Source organism: Zingiber officinale, chromosome 5B, assembly GCF_018446385.1.
Source record: "Zingiber officinale cultivar Zhangliang chromosome 5B, Zo_v1.1, whole genome shotgun sequence".
NCBI classification, from domain to species: Eukaryota; Viridiplantae; Streptophyta; class Magnoliopsida; order Zingiberales; family Zingiberaceae; genus Zingiber; species Zingiber officinale.
The window spans coordinates 117,238,372-117,256,902 of NC_055995.1; the positions used below are offsets into that span (position 1 = coordinate 117,238,372).

An 18,531-nucleotide genomic window follows, 5' to 3' on the forward strand; every position below is an offset into this window, starting at 1 on the left:
CCTCCCTAAGCTCATCAAAAACTTGTAAAAGGAGGAGATCATCTTGTAAAGGTTTCTCCACCATCACTCTTGGATTGAAAAGGAGAAGATCTTAGTGGAGCTTGATTGGGTGTGTGTGCGCCTTGGATTAGTCACCTCAAGGAGGTGGAGACCAAGTAAATCGAAGAGTTAGCCGTGTTCTCTTATTGTTTTTCATTTTCATTTCTTTTTGTGCTTCCGCTAACAAATTGTAGGTGAAAAATCAAGAAAGGCTATTCCCCCCCCCCCCCTCCCCTCCTTCTCTAGCCATACTCAAGGTCTTATCACAATAGACGGTCAGACTTAAGGGACTCAATTTTCTATTCTTTGGGTACAAGTCTCTCTTATATTGTCGGGCAGCCTTAAGGATTGGTCGGACTAGGAGGACTTATCACTCCACTTGATGCTAAGGTATACAAGATAAACTCGAACGACCCTAATTTCGACCGGGTAAACAGGTCTTAGCTCCCCATCCTTTAGAAGTATTCTCTCAGCACACAGCAAAGACAATATCTCCTAACATACGACCAACCAGGATGAGATCTGGTCGGACTTCGAGATCCCAGCATAACAATTCATGGGGAAGTATGGTTACATATAGCTGCTTGGTCTAAAGTGTCGAAGGACCTAGGACCGGGCTCCCCACTTTCCAGCAAAAACACTCTCAGTATACATCCAGTCAGACTCAGTGTCGTTCAGACTTAGAGGACAACTTATTTCTCCCTATTACAATACATCTCATCATATAGCCCGATGGACCTAATAGTCGGTCGTACTGGAGGAACTTAGTTCTCCATTCTTATTACAGTTTCCTATTACATATAGCTAACTAGATATGAGTTCTGTCGGATTACCTACAGGGGATAACATTATCTCCATTATCAGGGATATGAGTTCTCCCTATTTACCAAGAAATATTCTGATATCTGACACCTACATGCAAAAGAACCTTCTTATGAGAGGGTTACTCGGCTTTTATCATTATTGTAGAGGTTATAAAAGACTATTCATGCACATGTAACGAAATATTTCCCGGAGGAAGATTGTACGCCTTCCATTACCTGACATCTTCTAGCACTAAATATTCATTGTTGCCTCATTATTATGGAAGTTATGAGAAATGATATAAAAAGAGATTCTCTCTATTGGCAATGTATGTTGTATGCTTGATACTTTATACTTGCTGTATGCTTGATACTTTATGCTTTATGTTTGAATACGCAACATTATGTACTTGTATTTCACTGTTCATCTTTTCCACTTTTTTGCTCGATCACCGTACTGAATTGAGTGTCAGAGAACCTACGTTAGGAACCCCCTCCCTTGTTTTCACCCTAACGTTCTGTTTGCTCTTTCGAGTGTGTATAGAGAGGAACTGGAAGGAGTACTAGACCTCATTGTTTCTCCCTAATAGAGTTATCTCTTGGTCAACAATCGAGCCATCTATTCAGCGCACCATCTCCGTTAATTTCAAATAGAATCACTAATAAATCAAAGTTAGGTCATTTTAACGGATTCAGTTGAGTTTAGTTCGATTTGTATTCACATATATAAATGATACAGTGTATAAAGGTAGAACCTAGTCAAGGGGACGTGACAGTCAGAAGTGAAGGGGACGTGGCAGTTCGGAGTCAAGGGGGTGTGGCAGTCAGAAGTCAAGGGGATGTAGCAGTCAAGAGTCAAGGGGGCGGGACAGTCAGAAGTCAAGGGGACGTGGCAGTTAGGAGTTAAGGGAACGTGGCCTAGCTAACACTGGTTTGGAGTTCCAGGCCAAAAACTAAGATACGGATTGGAGTTCCAGGCCAGAAACTAAGATAGGTTACCTAGGCAAAAGTTCCAGATCAGGAGTTTACTCTGAATGCTCGGTCGAGATGTCCGGATCGGGGGATCAAAAGGGTTGTGCGAGTAAGAGATCAAGGTCGGAAGGGCAAATGGGCGCTCTGGTTGCAGTGCTCTAGTCAAAAAGCCGGGAAAGCATCATCAAGAATAAGGAAGGAGGGAAAGGAACTGGTCCGATTAGGATTTACATAATAGGGCTTCCGAGTCAGGATATGCAGGTCAGGATTTACAGGTCGAGATTTACAGGTCAGGCTAGGCAGGTCAGGATTTACAGGTCGAGACTTACAGGCCAGGCTATGCAGGGCAGGATTTACATGTTAGGATTTACAGACTGAGACTTCCGAGTCAGGCTATGTAGGTCAGGATTTACAGTCTGAGACTTCCGAGTCAGGCTATGCAGGGCAGAATTCATAGACCAGGGCTTACAGGTCAGGATATGTTGGTCTGGATAGATCGGTCAGCCGGAGCTTCTCCCTTCAAGTCGGTAGGTCATTACACAACAATTAAGTCAGAAAATCGCAACCACCTGCTAGAGAATAACCGTTGGGTATCAGGGTATATTCCAATGGCCATGACTCATTACCAGAAGAACCTTCTTGTAACCTATGATAGGATGCCATGTGGCACTTACCTCAAGACAAGGTCTGACACCCGACATTCCCTGACATTTGCCGGAGACTAGAAGTGTGCGTTGTCATATAAAAAGGGGTGTCCTCTCCCTTACGCAGGTACACTCTCTCACTTTTCGTATCTGTCTTTTACTTTATGCAATTTTACTATTCTTTTGGAAAAAAAGTACCTGACTTGAGGGTCGGAGGGCCTGCATCGAGGACTTTTTCCCTAGTTCTTGGTCCCTAACGTGAGGGGGGTTTGTCTGAGTGTGCGCAGGGAGCTCCCGCTTCTAGACTCTCGTCATCACCCTCTGTCAGCAGTCCGCGGAGCTTGCCTGTGCAGCCTTGTCCTTGTGGAATGTCTCCGTCAATTTCTGTCAACACCAATAACAGCATAACCGACCTACGTCTAACTCAGATTTTAGACGAGATCAATATATTATAATTAAACCCAGATAAAATCCAACACGACGCACCAGCACGGTGCAACAAGTTAAGACGAAACAGAACAATTAATGACTTCAGATGGATTGCGAGTATATTTCAGCAAGCATATCTCATCGCTTCACGCGGCAAAATGTGTTGATTCTGGAAGACAGCTGTGGTATATATATAAGAACTAATAATAACATGGCGAGCTGTGATGACTCTTAAACCTTCTGCTGGTGCTTCCATCCACCCTGAGTATCCAGGAAGCTTCCTACTTCCATGGAATCCTATGAATTCTCCATGCTCTGTTCAGGAAACTCATGTGAAGAGCGACAGACATATATAGTATGCGCACTAAGAAATCAATGCACAGTACGGTTGTACTCTATCACCTCTTATTATATAATACTTCATCTAATACGAGGTTAAAAAAACAGGACACTACAGTAATCTGAATGCAGGTGGTGATCAACGTAGAAATCATTCAGTCAAACAGTTAATTGGTATTCCTTAATTTAATTATTCATTTTATGTACTATAAATAAGCAATTAGCAGCTTGCTCATATCCTCGATCGATCAGCATCTGCAAGAAGAGAGTGAAGCATGGTAAAAGGCAGCAGCAGTAGCAGCAGTAGCAGCAGTAGCAGCAGCATTGCTCCGTCCTCGACGAAGGTAAGCAGCCATGGGAAGAGGCAGTACAAGGGCGTGAGGATGAGGAGCTGGGGCTCGTGGGTCTCCGAGATCAGAGCGCCCAACCAAAAGACAAGGATTTGGCTCGGCAGCTACTCCACTCCGGAGGCCGCCGCCCGGGCGTATGACGCCGCCCTACTCTGCCTCCGAGGCAACTCCTCCGCCCTCAACTTCCCTTCCTCCCCTCCCTTCCCCGGCGGCGTCCCCGAGGTCGGCATCATGTCCCCCAAGTCCATTCAAAGAGTGGCGGCCGCGGCAGCCGCCCAAGAAACGGCCCGGCCTTACTCTAGTGTTCCGGCGGCAGCGTCACCGTCACCGTCGCCTGATCCTCTCATCGCCACCCTTTCGCTCTCAGAACAAGCGGAAGAGGCGGCGGAGATGGCTGAAAAGAGCTTCACCTCGCTTGATTCGATCGGTAATTTCGAGGCGTTCTTCCAGTCGCCCAAGTGCATGGACTACATGCTTCACCCGGCGGCTTCCTTCTTCGGCGCTCCACAACTCCAAGTTGAGGACTACTGGAACGAAGAGGGAGAGATCAGCCTCTGGAGTTTCTGCTAATTAATTGTTTAATTATCAAATCACATGCTCAAATGCTTCTTCACAATATGAAGATCTCGATCGCTGACACATATTTTATTTGTTTATGGACAAATTAAGGATGTAGATTTCCAGAGGAGCAGCACCTTTTAGTTCAGTTCCCTGGTTATATATATATATATATTTTGTTTACGGAAGACTCAAAAAGTAGAGTATTGTAAAATTGTGATCTCTTTATGTCATACTTTGCAATCCCTGTATCTCAATTCTATTAATGATAATCAAGCATTTATTATCTTAGATGTAAAAGTAAATGTTTTTTTAGGATTTGAGAATAATTTCCTCTTGGTTGGAGATTTTCTTCAAGTATAGTAAATCCAAACAATTGCCCTTTGTGTTATCATGGACTTTTCTAACAGCGTCATTAGTAGCTTAATCCTCCGTTTTTTCCAGTCCGAATTTCGAAACGCCTCCGGATATTACCTAGCATGTTCCATTATTTCCGTTCACGCACCAGTTTACCCACTCACTCCATGAATGGACCACTTAATCGTAGCTTGACATCTATTGCGTCTAATAAAAAGGAAGGTAGAGATTGTGCCAGCGATGGGTGAAATTATTGCGCCATGTGAAGAATATTGTTTGTATTAATATATAATATAAACCCTAACCAGTTCCTTCACCGTCTCCTTCGTCCTCTCAATCTGACTCGCCGCTGCCTCCTCAATCTCCTCCTCTTCTTTCGGCCACTTTTCACTATTTAGAGGAGATGGAAATGGCCGAGGGATCTCGCAGATCCCTCTTCCCGAGCTTCCTCTACTCGCCTTCTTCCGCCTCCTGCAACCCTGCCATTGATCGTATCCTGGGGAGGAGCCTGCCCTCACCTGCTGTTGCGGCGGAGGTAAATGGCGCCTCGGCAGCACCGTTCGTTGTCGCCCAGGCGCCTAAGGAGTCCGGGAAGATCGAGATGTATTCTCCGGCGTTCTACGCCGCCTGCACCGCTGGCGGCATCGCCAGTTGTGGGCTCACCCATACGGCTGTCACGCCGCTTGATCTCGTCAAGTGCAACATGCAGGTCAGGATGAAATCCAGATCCTTTGTTGAAGTTATAGATCATGGTGTAAAATCCATGGATTTTGTTGTGCTTCTGCTTTTGAAGACTTCCCCCTTGTTGTTAGACAAAGCGGTTATTTATGTGTCCATTACACTCAGATGCTTTGAGTTTGAAAAATCATTATTCATTAATGTTGATCTAGAAGTTGTTGTATTCATTGGATCTGTGTGAATTTTGGTTTTACTGTTTTTTGCCCCTGTTTCAATATAGATCGATCCAGCCAAGTACAAAAGTATCTCTTCAGGATTTGGGGTGTTGCTCAAGGAACAAGGGGCCCGGGGTTTCTTCAAGGGCTGGGTTCCTACCCTGCTTGGATACAGCGCCCAAGGAGCATGCAAGTTTGGCTTTTACGAATTCTTCAAGAAATATTATTCAGATCTCGCCGGCCCGGAGTTTTCATCCAAATATAAAACTTTGATTTATCTCGCTGGGTCTGCTTCTGCCGAAGTTATTGCTGACATAGCTCTCTGTCCCTTCGAGGCTGTGAAGGTGCGGGTCCAGACTCAGCCTGGTTTTGCTAGGGGGTTGAGTGATGGCTTACCAAAATTTGTCAAATCGGAAGGTGTCGGGGGGTATGTTCTTTTACTTTATATTTACCTCTTATCATGTATTGAGATTTCATCTCTCTGGTTAATCTTTCTATGCTTGAATTTGTTATGATACAGACTTTACAAAGGAATAGTTCCACTTTGGGGTCGTCAAATTCCGTGTAAGCAATCATTTCCTTTTGCTCACTTGCGTTATGTTAATTCCCTTTCTCGTTTATATTTAGTGGCTAGTATGTCTAATGTTTTTGACAGTACTATGTCACTAATCTTTTCCTTTCGCTCATTGTTGTAGCTCTCACGCTTCCCTTAAATGTGTGTTTGGAAAATGAAGATGTTGATATCAATAATTGTTCATCCTTCTCTGTTGCTACCTATAGCCCCTATATCATGCATATTTTTCTCCCTAGATTGTTGAGGTTTTTTAGCGCTTGGTGAATCTAATTTTAAGGTAGATTTAAAATAAACTGGTCCACAGTAATAAAGAACATTAGTCTGGAATACCATTATAATTCAATTCCTTTTTGAAATTAATTTTAGTAGATTTGATCTATTGTGCTTGAGTTTCAATGAGACTGGGTTAGCATGAGCTTTCATTTTTTCATATTTTTCTCTTCACTTTATTGTGACTGCCCAATGAGGCACGATAGTAGTGCTTTGTTTGTTTGTGTCTGAGTTGGATGCCAGGGTGATATTGTAGCTTTCACACAGTTTGTGTGGTATTCTGGACCAGAGTGTACAGATTTTAAATATGCTACCAAGCAAAAAGAGCTTTGTTCGAGCCTTACTTGATGATTTAAATGGCATTTCAATGAACTGTATTGAAGTCATATACCTCTATGACAGCCAATTGTTAATTTTTGAATGAATTTTATTTTAACAAAATAATTAAGTATCGTTCACTTTTGTTTTTCTAAATCAACTTATACTGGATAAACAACTTCTTCCTCTGTTTCATGATAATAGAAATTTCCAATGAAATATTTGATGAATTTTATATGAATATTTTGGCGCAGATACTATGATGAAATTTGCATCATTTGAGACTGTGGTCGAGATGGTCTACAAGTATGCAATTCCTGTTCCTAAAGATCAGTGTAGCAAACCACTTCAGTTGGGTGTGAGTTTTGCCGGTGGATATATCGCTGGAATTTTCTGTGCTGTAGTTTCTCATCCAGCAGACAACCTTGTCTCTTTTCTTAACAATGCCAAGGGTGCCACAGTTGGTGACGTGAGTATTTAAAGCTTTTACTAGTGTATAAGCTCTTTGTTTCCGTTCCAGTGTTTTCCTCTAAAGATGACCATTTTAATTTTGTCGATTATGTTCTCTCTTGCTCAGATAATACCCGTGTCATTTCAGCTGACTCAATTTGTTCATTATTTGTTGATCAGGCTGTTCAAAAGCTCGGTGTGTGGGGTTTATTCACCCGTGGCCTTCCGCTACGTATTGTCATGATCGGTACCCTAACTGGCGCACAATGGGGAATTTATGATGCATTCAAGGTCATGGTTGGCCTGTAAGTTCCTAAAACTATTATGATTTTGTTTGTGGATCTTCGAGCTTTTCTTCTATATCCAACACTACAAATTCCTAAATAATTCCCATATTATTTTCAGTCCTACTACTGGTGGTGTTGCTCCTGCTCCTGCAGCCGAGGGACCTAAGCTGGGAGCTGCTGCTTGATTATTTATAAAGAACATTAACGTAAGACTTTTTAGAATTATAGGCTCGTTTGATGAGCAAGTGTTGAATGCTTCCCGAGCAACACATTGGTTTTGACTTAGTTTTTGAGGACGGCCTTGTTTCCATCCTCCATTGATGCTGTTTCGGGGAAACATTGCTGCTTTAGCACTTAACAGACACGAGTTCCTGTGGAATTAGCAGGAAGAGTTTGCATTTTTCATTCTATATTATTATTTTAATTTTGGTTAAGCATTAAAATTTTGGTCGACTGAGGTATTATTCTACTCGAAACATTTCCGTGATAAACTTGAATTCACTTTGTTTTACGATCTGTCAACTTAGCTGATCAAGGCATCATTTGAAGCATCCTTTGTTCTATGCTCATCCATTGAAAGTTCTTCATAGTTGATCCCTGCGGCAGAGCATTTCTGTCCTCAACTGGTCTAGAATTTAGATATTGAATTTGATGCGATTTTGTTTTTTGTCAAGCATCTCATAATAATTAATTATTTTAATCACCCCTCCATCTTGTGCTTGTATTTTCAATTTGCAATGCACGCCACATGACGTTAAATTATCGTGTTTTAGACACTTTGAAACTAAGAATCATCTGTGATGTTTAGGCTTGCACTAATTGATATACTTTGTTAGCAATTTTAAGTTATTACTCCAGCGAAGGATCGATTACGTGTTGACTATGTATGAGTGATAGAAGCAAATGAACGCACGATTGAGATGACATTTGAAGCTTGCACAACCATAAGGCGCGATGGCGGCGATTCGTGTACATGAATGAATCATGAGCGCGAGCACTTAACGCTGCTCTTATATGCACCTCGTCCATTGCCGCCAGCGACGTCTGTTCCTAGCAAATGATGACGGAGCTGCGGAACCGAAGTTCCCGGAGCACTTCCAAACCACTGGCCCCGCACTCTGACACTGACAATCGGCGATGGAGAAGAAGAGGAAGGGAGCTGAGCATGGCGGCGTGGTTAATTCTGCGAGAAGTAGATGATGCCGTTGTAGAGCTTCTGCGTGTGGACCAGCTCCGCATTTCTCTGCCACAACCACTCATTCTCCTCTGTGAACACTGCCGCCCTGTCACGGTCTATCCCATCACTAGGAATCGCTTCAATCATCTCATTGATGTGGCCAGCGGCGATGGAATTGGTATTCTTCCGGCAGCAGTGGTCATAGAGGAGTTGATTCTCTCCTCTGCAAAAGAACTCGTTGGCGAAGTCCCATCTCTCTGGCACCCCTAGTTGGCGATTTAGCTGTAGTCAGTGCCAAATGCGAAGTTGTCATCTAAGGGTAACCATATTGATTTGAACTATTAATATACATCATATTTTTAAAAAATATATCACATCTATTATATTAATATATATTCATACTTATTTATCTATCCCACTATCCCCTCATTCCTCTTTATTATTTATATCTAAAATTTATTTTTTATTTACTTTTTACTTTTTTTAAAAAAAAATAAAATCTATTCTTTATTAATGTTCAAAGAATTAAATGTTATTAATATGTGAGTATTATAATACAATCTTATTGATTGTAACATCATTCGATGTTATAATATCTACCTAATTAACATCAATGTGGTAACCATATTGATTTGAACGTTAATGTCACATCTTCAAAAAGCATATAATATATCCATTAAATTAATTCATATTCATTTTAATATTAATATTCTATCGACTTCACTCTCCTCGTTCTTCTTTATTCTTTATATCAAAAATTTATTTTAATAAAATTTACCATTAACAATGTTCAAAGAATTAAACATTATTAATATGTGAATGTTTATAACACTTATCTATATTAATTGTAACATCAATCTGATGTTATAATACTACATATATCAATTTGATGTTATAATACCTACTTATTAACATCAATATAGAGGCTCTATAGACTAAAGCTCAAGCTTAATCATTTAAGCCACTTGTTTGGCCTATCACATTAATACATAATATCTCACTTTTGGTTTGGTGGTAATTCGTGGCATTACTAAAACTTAGTACTAAGAGCTTCTACGACGGTGGAATTTCTTTATGAATTTTTTCGTTATCATATCCGTGCAACGTCAAAAATTAAAAAAAAAACTTTATACATTTATTTATAAAAATTCTCTCAACAACTCTTTCATATAGGTTTCACACTTTTCATTATATATATTTCTCATTTTTTTTCATATTTTATATTATATATAATTAACTTCTTATAAAGTTTAAATTCACAAATTACTAATATGGAATGATATTAATAATTAATATATATATAAATATTAAAGTATGATGTAGATTTGTAAGAGGGTCCCACAGGGATTAGGGGAGGAGGAGGCAAGGGCATTGAGGTCATTTTGACATTTGGAGGGTTTTGGTTTTAAGAGGGGCATTATTCACGTTGGGAAAGGAGGATTTTTTCTTTGTGTTTGAGCTGCCACCTCTTCTCTTCTCCACCCCGACACCGCCGAGGTTGCCAACGCCGCCATGCCCGCCCTCCTCACGTCGTCGGGATGTTGCTCACGCTGCTTCTCCCTCTTCTCTCCCGCGGGATGTCGCCACCGTCGGACGCAAAGGAGAGACTGGCGGAGCCTCTCCTCTTCTCCCTCATATTCATTCATGTCGGCAACGTCGCCGCCGCCTTTCTCGTGATCTTTGACGCCATCGTGCCACCCCTCTCTCATACTCCTTGCCATCGCTGCCAATGGAAACACACCGCCAGAGCATCGCCTCCGACTCTGAGCGCCTCCGAGGTCGATTGCCCATTTTATTCCACCCACACACCCCTATGTTGTCGTAGATGCTCACCATTTTTGAAGCTCGCGCCTCCGCTAGTCGCCTTTGCACCGCCGCCTCCAGTGGCAGCCACTGACCAACACACGACCTCCGCGGACCTCATAGTGCCACCATCGCTGTCGACACCCCTATTGCTGCTGGCATCCCCACCGCCATATCCAACCATCTAGTGTCGCTTCCATACGTTTTTGGCGCCTGTTCTGCCATTGATCCATGCTGCCATACGATTTTGGCATCGACCCCCAATTCACATTGGCATACACTTTGGATGTGATCCAACCTCCTCCAAGTCATCGTGGTGGTGCACCTCGCTATTGTGTTCTGACCTTCGAGTCGATATTGTGTTTTGGCCTTTGAGCCGAGACTATGTTTCGGTCTTCATATCGTTCGCCTATGTGTCGTGTCCTAGCCTGCATTTAGATGTTATATTTTGGCTTGCATGCCGCCATCCAGATCCATGCCACGACCAGCTCCATGTCCTCAGATCTAGCTCCTCATCCGGCACACATTCATCTACTCATCCGGGTCACGATGACTCAATCAGTGTCACGACCGGCTCACCGATCTACTAGAGGGTGCCTCCTAGGCCAGAGTATATTTTTAATGCTTATTCTCCATGCACTTCATTGTTCTACTATTTATTCGGTTCCTTATATATTTTTTGGGCATGCCTCGAGCATCGGGATACTAAGTGTTGGTGCAACCTTAGGTCAAGGTTGACCTGGTTGACCAGACTCGAGTTGACTTGACTCGAGTTATGTTTTGATGTTTGACGAGTTATGTTTGACAATGTCTGACGTGAACAGAAAAGTTGTATCTTGATGTTTTACAAGGATACAAACTTGGGAGATTATGGGTGCAACCCGTGGTCAAGGTTGACCTGTTTGACCCGAGGTGAGTTGACCTGACTCGGAAAAGTCCAAGCAGGGAGCTTGGCACGGGAAAAGTCCAAGCAGGGAGCTTGGCACGGGAAAAGTCCAAGTATGGAGACTTGGCACGGAAAAGTCCAAGTATGGAAGCTTGGCACATGGGAAGTCGGAGAGGGCTCGGTAGCTCGTTCTCCAGACTGTGGTCAGAGAGGGCTCGGGAGCTCGTTCTCTGGACCGGATGGAAGTCGGAGAGAGCTCGGTAGCTCGTTCTCCGAACTGTGGTCAGAGAGGGCTCGGTAGCTCGTTCTCTGGACCGGATGTGGAAAGTCCTGGTGAGTGAATCCAGGCAGTTGGAAAGTCCTGGTGAGTGAAGCCGGGCAGATTGGAAATCCTGGTGAGTGAAGCCAGGTGAAAGTCCTGGTGAGTGAAGCCGGGCAAGGGAAAATCCAGATGGATCAAGGGTGATCGGACATCTGGTGTTGAGAAGGTCAAGTAGGTCAAGGGAGTGACCGGATACTTGACACGAAGAGAAAAGTCCAAGTGGGTCAAAGGGATTGACCGGACACTTGGTGGGGAGTCTTAGCAGGTCAAGGGAGTGACCGGATGCTAAGCATGATGTACCAACAGGTCAAGGTTGACCGGATGTTGGTTTGGAAGGTTTGGGACTTGGTTTGGGCAAAAACCAAGCTCTGGATCGATCAGTGGATCGATCCAGTGATACATTGATTAGTAACCAAACAGTAGCCTACTGAGTGTTATCTGATCGGTCTGCAGACCGATCAGGAAACAACGATCAGAAGGCAAGAAGTTCGGGAGAAAAGGAAGGGACATGTATGCTGATCGGTCCCTGGACCGATCAGAGGAAGCTCTGATCGATCCCCAGGACCGATCAGAGGTGCGCTGGACCGATCAGGCTTCAGCCTGATCGGTCCAGAACTATCCGTTGGCTCACAACGGTCTTTTGTCTTCTGCTGTCTTCTGGTTTCTTCTTCGCAGGTGGATGCAGGTATAAAAGAGGCTGAGGGCTTCTACAGTGTGGTTACTGCTTCTCTTCTTCTTCCTACTCCTGACTGTGATCGAGCTTTGCTGAGCTCCGAAGCTTCGTGTAAGCTTCTTCGACTGAGTTGCTTGTTGGCATTCGTCCGTGAAGTTGGTGCTTCATCCGGGACTTCAGTCGACGAGAAGGCAAGCGAGTATTTGTACATTCATTGTGTATTTTGTTCTTGCTCTTCTTTGTATTTCCATATTGCTGTTGCAAGCTATTGTGGTGAGGTTTCTCCACCCACAAGGAGTATTTATTAGCCGGTTCACCGGGGACTCATCCACCGACGGATTGATAGGCTTCGTCCACCTTACGGACACACCGAGGAGTAGGAGTTTCATCTCCGAACCTCGTTAGATCGTCGAGTTCGAGTTTGAGGTTTGATCTTTCCTTTTTGCGTTTCTATTTAGTTATTTCCGCTGCGCTAACCCTAATCGTAGGAAGAAACGCGAAGAATTTGGGGCGGCTATTCACACCCCCCCTCTCTAGCCGCGTCCATCGATCCTAACACTAAGGACCGGGATAACTTGGTCGTTGTCTGCAGGTAGCGTTGGCTAGAGGCTTTTGACAACTTGGTCAACATAAAAGATAGCTCATCATATCCTCCCCCTCTGGGTCATGGCAACTCGGTCAACATTCCAGCCACATCATTCCAGTAGTTTCATCTTCTCAACTTTTAGATAGAATCAAATTTTACGCCATTTGTGAAAACTTCACATAATCTAGAACATAAAGATGGACAATGCAGGAAAACTCTTTGCCATCACCAAGAGCCCAGAGCATTTTGAAGAACACATCACCGTCGCAGTGTAGAAAGAAAATGTAATTTTTTAGGCATCATTCTCGGTCGATCGAGGTCCTCGAAGCTTACAGGTCTTCCTCTTGATGAGACCCCTATTCTCCATATCCTAATGCGACATTGGTGCTGGATTCTTATTATATATACCATGGGTATTCGGGAGTCGAGAGACCGAGTTAGATTCTCAACTGATTAGCAGGTTAGTTTTTTTTTATTATATTTCCTCTTCTAATGATAGGATATGTTATAGCTCCCTGATCAGAGACTAGAGGCATAACTCCCCGATCAGGATCTAGGGGCCTAGCTCTCGGATCACCGACTAGTGGAGTTGCTCTCCTATCAGGGATTAAGGGTTCATCTCCTCGATTAGGTGTGCTATGGGCTCTGTCCCCTCATATTACTATGAGCTCTACTTCCACTAACATCAGGGCTCCACCTTTCCTGTTCGGGGTAGAGCTATTGTCATCGATCTCGGACTGGAGTATTTCCAAGGCATTTGGGTCATACATTGTGCCTCTAGACTCCCAAACCGTTCAACCAGGTTATAAGCGAGCATGCTCTCGCGCTTATAATCCAGACTCCCGAGTCGTTCGACCGAGTTATAAGTGAGCTTGCTCTCGCACTTATATTCTAGACTCCCAAGCCATTTAGTCGAATTATAAGCGAGCTTGCTCTCGTGCTTATATTGTAGGCACACGAGCCGTTTGGCCGGGTTATAAGCGAGCTTGCACTCGTGCTTATATTCTAAACTTCTGAACCATTTGATCGGATTATAAGGAAGCTTGCTCTCTCGCTTATATTCCACACTTCCGAGCAGCTAACTGGTTATAAGCGAGCATGCTCTTGCGTCATATCCTAGACTCCTGAGTAGCCAACCGGATTATAAGTGAGCATACTCTCGTACCATGTCCCAGACTCCCGAGCCGTTTAGTCGAGTTATAAGCGAGTTTATCCTCGCACTTATATTCCAGACTCCTGAGCCGTTCGACCAGGTTATAAGTGAGCTTACTGTCGCGCTTATATTCCAGACGTCCAAGTCGTTCGACCGGGTTATAAGCGGGCTTGCCCTCGCGCTTATATTACAGGCTCTCGAGCCGTTCAGTCGGGTTACAAGTGAGCTTGCCCTCACGCTTATATTTCAGACTCCCGAGCCATTTGGCCGGGTTATAAGCGAGCTTGTTGTCACTCTTATATTCTAAACTCCCGAGCAACCAACCAGATTATAAGCAAGTATGATCTCGCGGCATGTCCTAGACTCTCAAGTAGCCAATAGAGTTATAAGCGAGCATGTTCTCGCGCCATGTCCTAGACTCCTGAGCAGCAAACCGGGTTATAAACGATCATGCTCTCGCGCTATGTGTCAGACTCCCTAGCAGCCAATCGGGTTATAAGCGAGCATGCACTTGGACTATATCACAAACTCCTGAGCAACCAATCGGGTTATAAGCAAACATGCTTTCGCTCCATGTCCCAAACTTTCGATCAGCCAACCAGGTTATAAGCGAGCATGTTCTCGTGCTATATTCTAGACTCCCGAGTAGCCATCGGGTTAAAAGCAAGCATGCTCTCGCGCCATATCCAAGACTCCCGAGCAGTCAACTGGGTTATAAGCGAGCATGTTCTCGCGCTATATTCCAAACTCCCGAGATGTTAACTGGGTTATAAGCGACTCTCACACCATTTCTCATATTCCCAAGCCGTTCAGTAGAGTTATAAAGAAGCCTGTTTACGGACCGGAGTATCATCACGAGTCTTGGACCATAGTGTCCCACGGGCTCCGCGCCCTTTGATCTCTTAGGATCCACTCCTACTCGGCATCCTCTTCGCATCGCTCGGTCGCCCGTTAGACATTCATTCGATTGCTCGCTCGACATTTACCTGATTGTTCAATTGCCTGCTTGGCATTCACTCAATTGCCCGCTCGACATTCGCCCGATTTCTCTCTCGACATTCGCCCAATCGTCTGATCGCCCGCTCAGCATTCGCCCGATTATTCGCATGACATTCACCTGATCGCCTACTCAGCATTCGCTCGACAGTATTTTTTATCACTCGCTCGGTATTACTATCGCTATCGTATTCGATCGGCACTGCTATCGTCACTCGCTTAACATCGCTTCCGCCATTCGCTTAGCATCGTCATAGCTACTAGCTCAACGTTATACGACGAGCCCAGCGATTTGAATCTGTGCCCTAGAATGATTCAAACTTTGCGATAGACTATCTAGTTAGTCGGACTCACACCTCCTTCGACTAGACTTGAATGGAGGCTTGTGATGCGGATGTATAAGAGGGGCCCCACAGGGATTAGAGGAGGAGGAGGTAAGGGCATTGAGTTCTTTTGACATTTGGAGGGTTTTGGTTTTAAGAGGGGGCATTGTTCACGCTGGGAAAGGAGGGTTTTTTCTTTGTGTTTGACCCACCACCTCCTCCCTTCTCCACACCAACGTTGTCAAGGTCGCTAACTGTAGGACCGTTGGCGACCCCCTAGAAGGGGGGTTGAATAGTCTAAAAAATAAAACACAACCTTTCTTGAACTCTTAAACTAACACTTGTAAAATAATGAAAGCAGAAAGTAAATCAGAAAAGACGAGGCATACCAGATTTGACTTAGTTACAACCGGAGAGGTTGTTAATCCAAGGAAGATGATCACACTACTATCTCCTTTAGGCGGAGAAGCCTCTTACAACAATGAAACGAAAAAAAAAGAAGCTAAATTATAGACTAAGTACAAGTGTTGAAAGAATTGCTTGAGTTCTAATTGATGAAAAATTTCTGGACCAAGGCTATATTTATAGCCTTGGTCGGGGTGCCCCGAAGGGTTCCGGGCGCCCTGGGGGGATAAACTTTATCCCCCAACGTTCAGATAGAGTCAAAACTCAATTTGGTCAAAAGTTAACTCCGGGCGCCCCGGTACGCTCCGGGCGCCCTGGTACGCTTTGGGCGCCCCGATACGGCCCGGGCGCCCCGGGCAAGAAAGTCAACCCCGTTGACTTTTTTCAGCCCGGGTCTTCTGCTTCGGTTCCGTTCGCCTCAGATCAAGTCTTTCGCTCGCTTGGGTGATCTCTGCCATCCGGAATAGGGCTCACCCGAATCCAACTTCTAGTCTTCTCGAGCAGGCTTCCGCTCCGGCTTCTCGTCCCTCGAAATCGTCGCGTGGTTCCTTCTCGTTAGCCACCGTACTCATCTGCAATCTTCGTCCCTGAGTCGCACCCGTGCCGACCTTCTCGCTAGCTGCGTCTCTTGCTCCTCAAGCAATCTTCCGCTTTGGCTTCTCGTCCCTCGGAACCACCACACACTTCCTTCTCGTCCGCCGGTATATTCTTCCGCAGCGCCTCGTCCCTCGGACGCATCGCGTGTCATCCTTCTTTCTAGCTGCGTCTTCCGCTCGATTACCTGTGCTCCTAAGCTCCTGCACACTTAGACACAAGGTTAGAAAAACACAGGACCTAACTTGTTGATCACACCAAAATAACATTGGGGTTCAAACACTAACGCCTCCACGCTGCCACCCTCCTCATGCCGCCGGGATCTCTCGTTCATGCTGCTTCTCCCTCTTCTCTCTTGTGGGGACGCCACCACCGTCGAATGTAGAGGAGAGACCGACGGAGCCTCTCCTCTTCTCCCTAAGATTCACTCACGTCGGCAACGTTGTTGCCACCTCCCTCGTGATCCCCAACGCCCTCGTGTCACCCCTCTCTCACGCTCTCTCTCCATCGTCGTTGATGGGTGCACACCGTCAGAGCATCGCCTTCTACTCCGATCGCCTCCAAGGCTAGTTGGCCCTTTTCTTCCTCGCACACACCTCGCCACCGCCGCAGATGCCCACCGTTTTTGCTGGCCGCGCCTCCGCTGGTCGTCTCCGGCGCCACCTCCAGCGGCAGCCACCGATCAACCCACGGCCTCTGTTGACCTCACAGTGCCATTGTCGTTGCTAGCATCCCCACCGCCAGATCTGACCGTCCAGTGTTGCTGCCACACATTTTTGGCACTTGTCCGACCTTCGATTCATGCTACCATATGATTTTGGCGTCAACCCTTGATTTGCGTTGGCATGCACTTTAGATGCAATCCAACCTCCTCCGAGTCATCGCGGTCGTGCATCTCGTTTTTGTGTTCCGGCCTTCGAGTCGAGACTATGTTCTGGTCTTCACGTCGTTCGACCTATGTGTTACGTTGTGTTCCGGCCTGCATGCAGCTGTCATATTTCGACCTGTGTGTTGCCTTCCCGATCCATGTCACGTCCAGCTCCGTGTCGTCAAATCTAGCTCCTCATCTGACTTACATTCATCTACTCATCTAGGTCACGACGACTCGATCAACGTCATGGCCAGCTCACCAGTCTACTAGAGGGCGCCCCTTGGGCCAGGGTACGTTTTCCATGCTTATTCTCCACGCACTTCATTGTTCTATTATTTATTCGGCTCCTTATATATTTTTGGGACCTTCCTCGAGCATCGAGGTATCAGGGACCGAGATCACCCGACCGCTGTCTATAGGTAGCGTTGACCAGTGCTTCTGACGACTTGATCAACATAGAAATAGCTCATCATACCTTCTCTCTCAGAGTCATGACACCTCGGTCAATATTCCAACTACATCATTCCGATTCCGATCGTTCCGTCTTCTCAGCTTTCAGATAAGATCATAATACATGTATAATAATTAATAAATTATTTTTTTTATCACAACCGCAACGTGCCTAGATAATTTTTTTTAATAAAAAAATAACCATTTAACAACAACAACTAGAAATTAACCTTCCCTAATTTTTTAAAAAAATATTTTAATATTTTTATTTTTTTTAAATAGAAATTAAAAAATATTTAATTAAAAAAAACGAAGAAGTGGCTCTCCGTGAAAAGCTCCGATATTCCGATATGCTACTGGCTAGGAGTTAAGGACTTTGACAAGGCCATGGAAGCTTAATGGGAGATATTGCTTAGATTAGTGAACTTAGATTTTAAGCATTTTAATTTAGTGACTGGATAAGAGCTGTAGTATTAGGAAAATAATTGGTGCTACATGTTTCTAGAAAGGAATTAAGATATTCGATAAATCTACTTGTTTGACGACCTAACTAGTAAACTGCAAATTATCATGCAGCTAGGATTTCTCTTGTTGGATTGAGTTTAGTTATCTATGTTAATTGGGTAATCTTTGTTTATTATTGTCCTGAAGTTTCACCCTGCTTCTCCAGTACTTTGACTAGAGAAGTCTGAGGGAATCTACTCTTGCGAGTTGGGAGATGTTCCTCCGACTCTAACTGAAGTCTCAATTCCTAATCATGGCAAATCCATAGCTTCTCTTTGTTCAGGTCTTTTCTGTCAATGATGATTTGTGTTTCTGACAGAGAGGTTCTCCTTGATCATGTCTTTGTCGGCAATATCATTGTTGTTTCTGAGCTAAATCTCCTTTCCCACTTACAGATTTCATATGCACAAATATAGTATTTGTGAGTTTATCCTTGTACTCCTCCCAAACCTTTTCTTTTCCCTTGTTCCTTCATGGTTTTCGGCATGCAAGTGATTGTTTGATG

At 44.4% G+C, this 18,531-nt stretch overlaps 2 protein-coding genes across 2 annotated transcripts; both read left to right on the top strand.

Annotated features, from left to right (window-relative positions):
• Nucleotides 1-3,451: 3,451 nt before the first annotated feature.
• LOC121987768 (ethylene-responsive transcription factor ERF014-like) lies at nt 3,452-4,434 on the top strand. The gene has a single exon (XM_042541497.1). The coding sequence runs from the start codon at nt 3,502-3,504 to the stop codon at nt 4,144-4,146; it is 645 nt and encodes a 214-aa protein (XP_042397431.1). The 5' UTR covers nt 3,452-3,501; the 3' UTR covers nt 4,147-4,434.
• Nucleotides 4,435-4,798: 364 nt separating this feature from the next.
• On the top strand, nt 4,799-7,726 carry LOC121985507 (mitochondrial phosphate carrier protein 3, mitochondrial-like). The gene is made up of 6 exons (XM_042539007.1): nt 4,799-5,200; nt 5,450-5,811; nt 5,905-5,948; nt 6,801-7,015; nt 7,177-7,301; nt 7,402-7,726. The coding sequence occupies exons 1-6, from the start codon at nt 4,895-4,897 to the stop codon at nt 7,466-7,468; spliced, it is 1,119 nt and encodes a 372-aa protein (XP_042394941.1). The 5' UTR covers nt 4,799-4,894; the 3' UTR covers nt 7,469-7,726.
• The last annotated feature ends 10,805 nt before the right edge of the window (nt 7,727-18,531 follow it).

Excerpts from the sequence above, each read along its gene's own strand:
- LOC121985507 (XM_042539007.1), top strand. The coding sequence starts at position 4,895 with ATGGAAATGGCCGAGGGATCTCGCAGATCCCTCTTCCCGAGCTTCCTC. Across the intron at positions 5,812-5,904 it reads AAATCGGAAGGTGTCGGGGG|ACTTTACAAAGGAATAGTTC; the intron begins GTATGTTCTTTT and ends GTTATGATACAG. Across the intron at positions 5,949-6,800 it reads TTGGGGTCGTCAAATTCCGT|ATACTATGATGAAATTTGCA; the intron begins GTAAGCAATCAT and ends ATTTTGGCGCAG.
- LOC121987768 (XM_042541497.1), top strand. The coding sequence starts at position 3,502 with ATGGTAAAAGGCAGCAGCAGTAGCAGCAGTAGCAGCAGTAGCAGCAGC.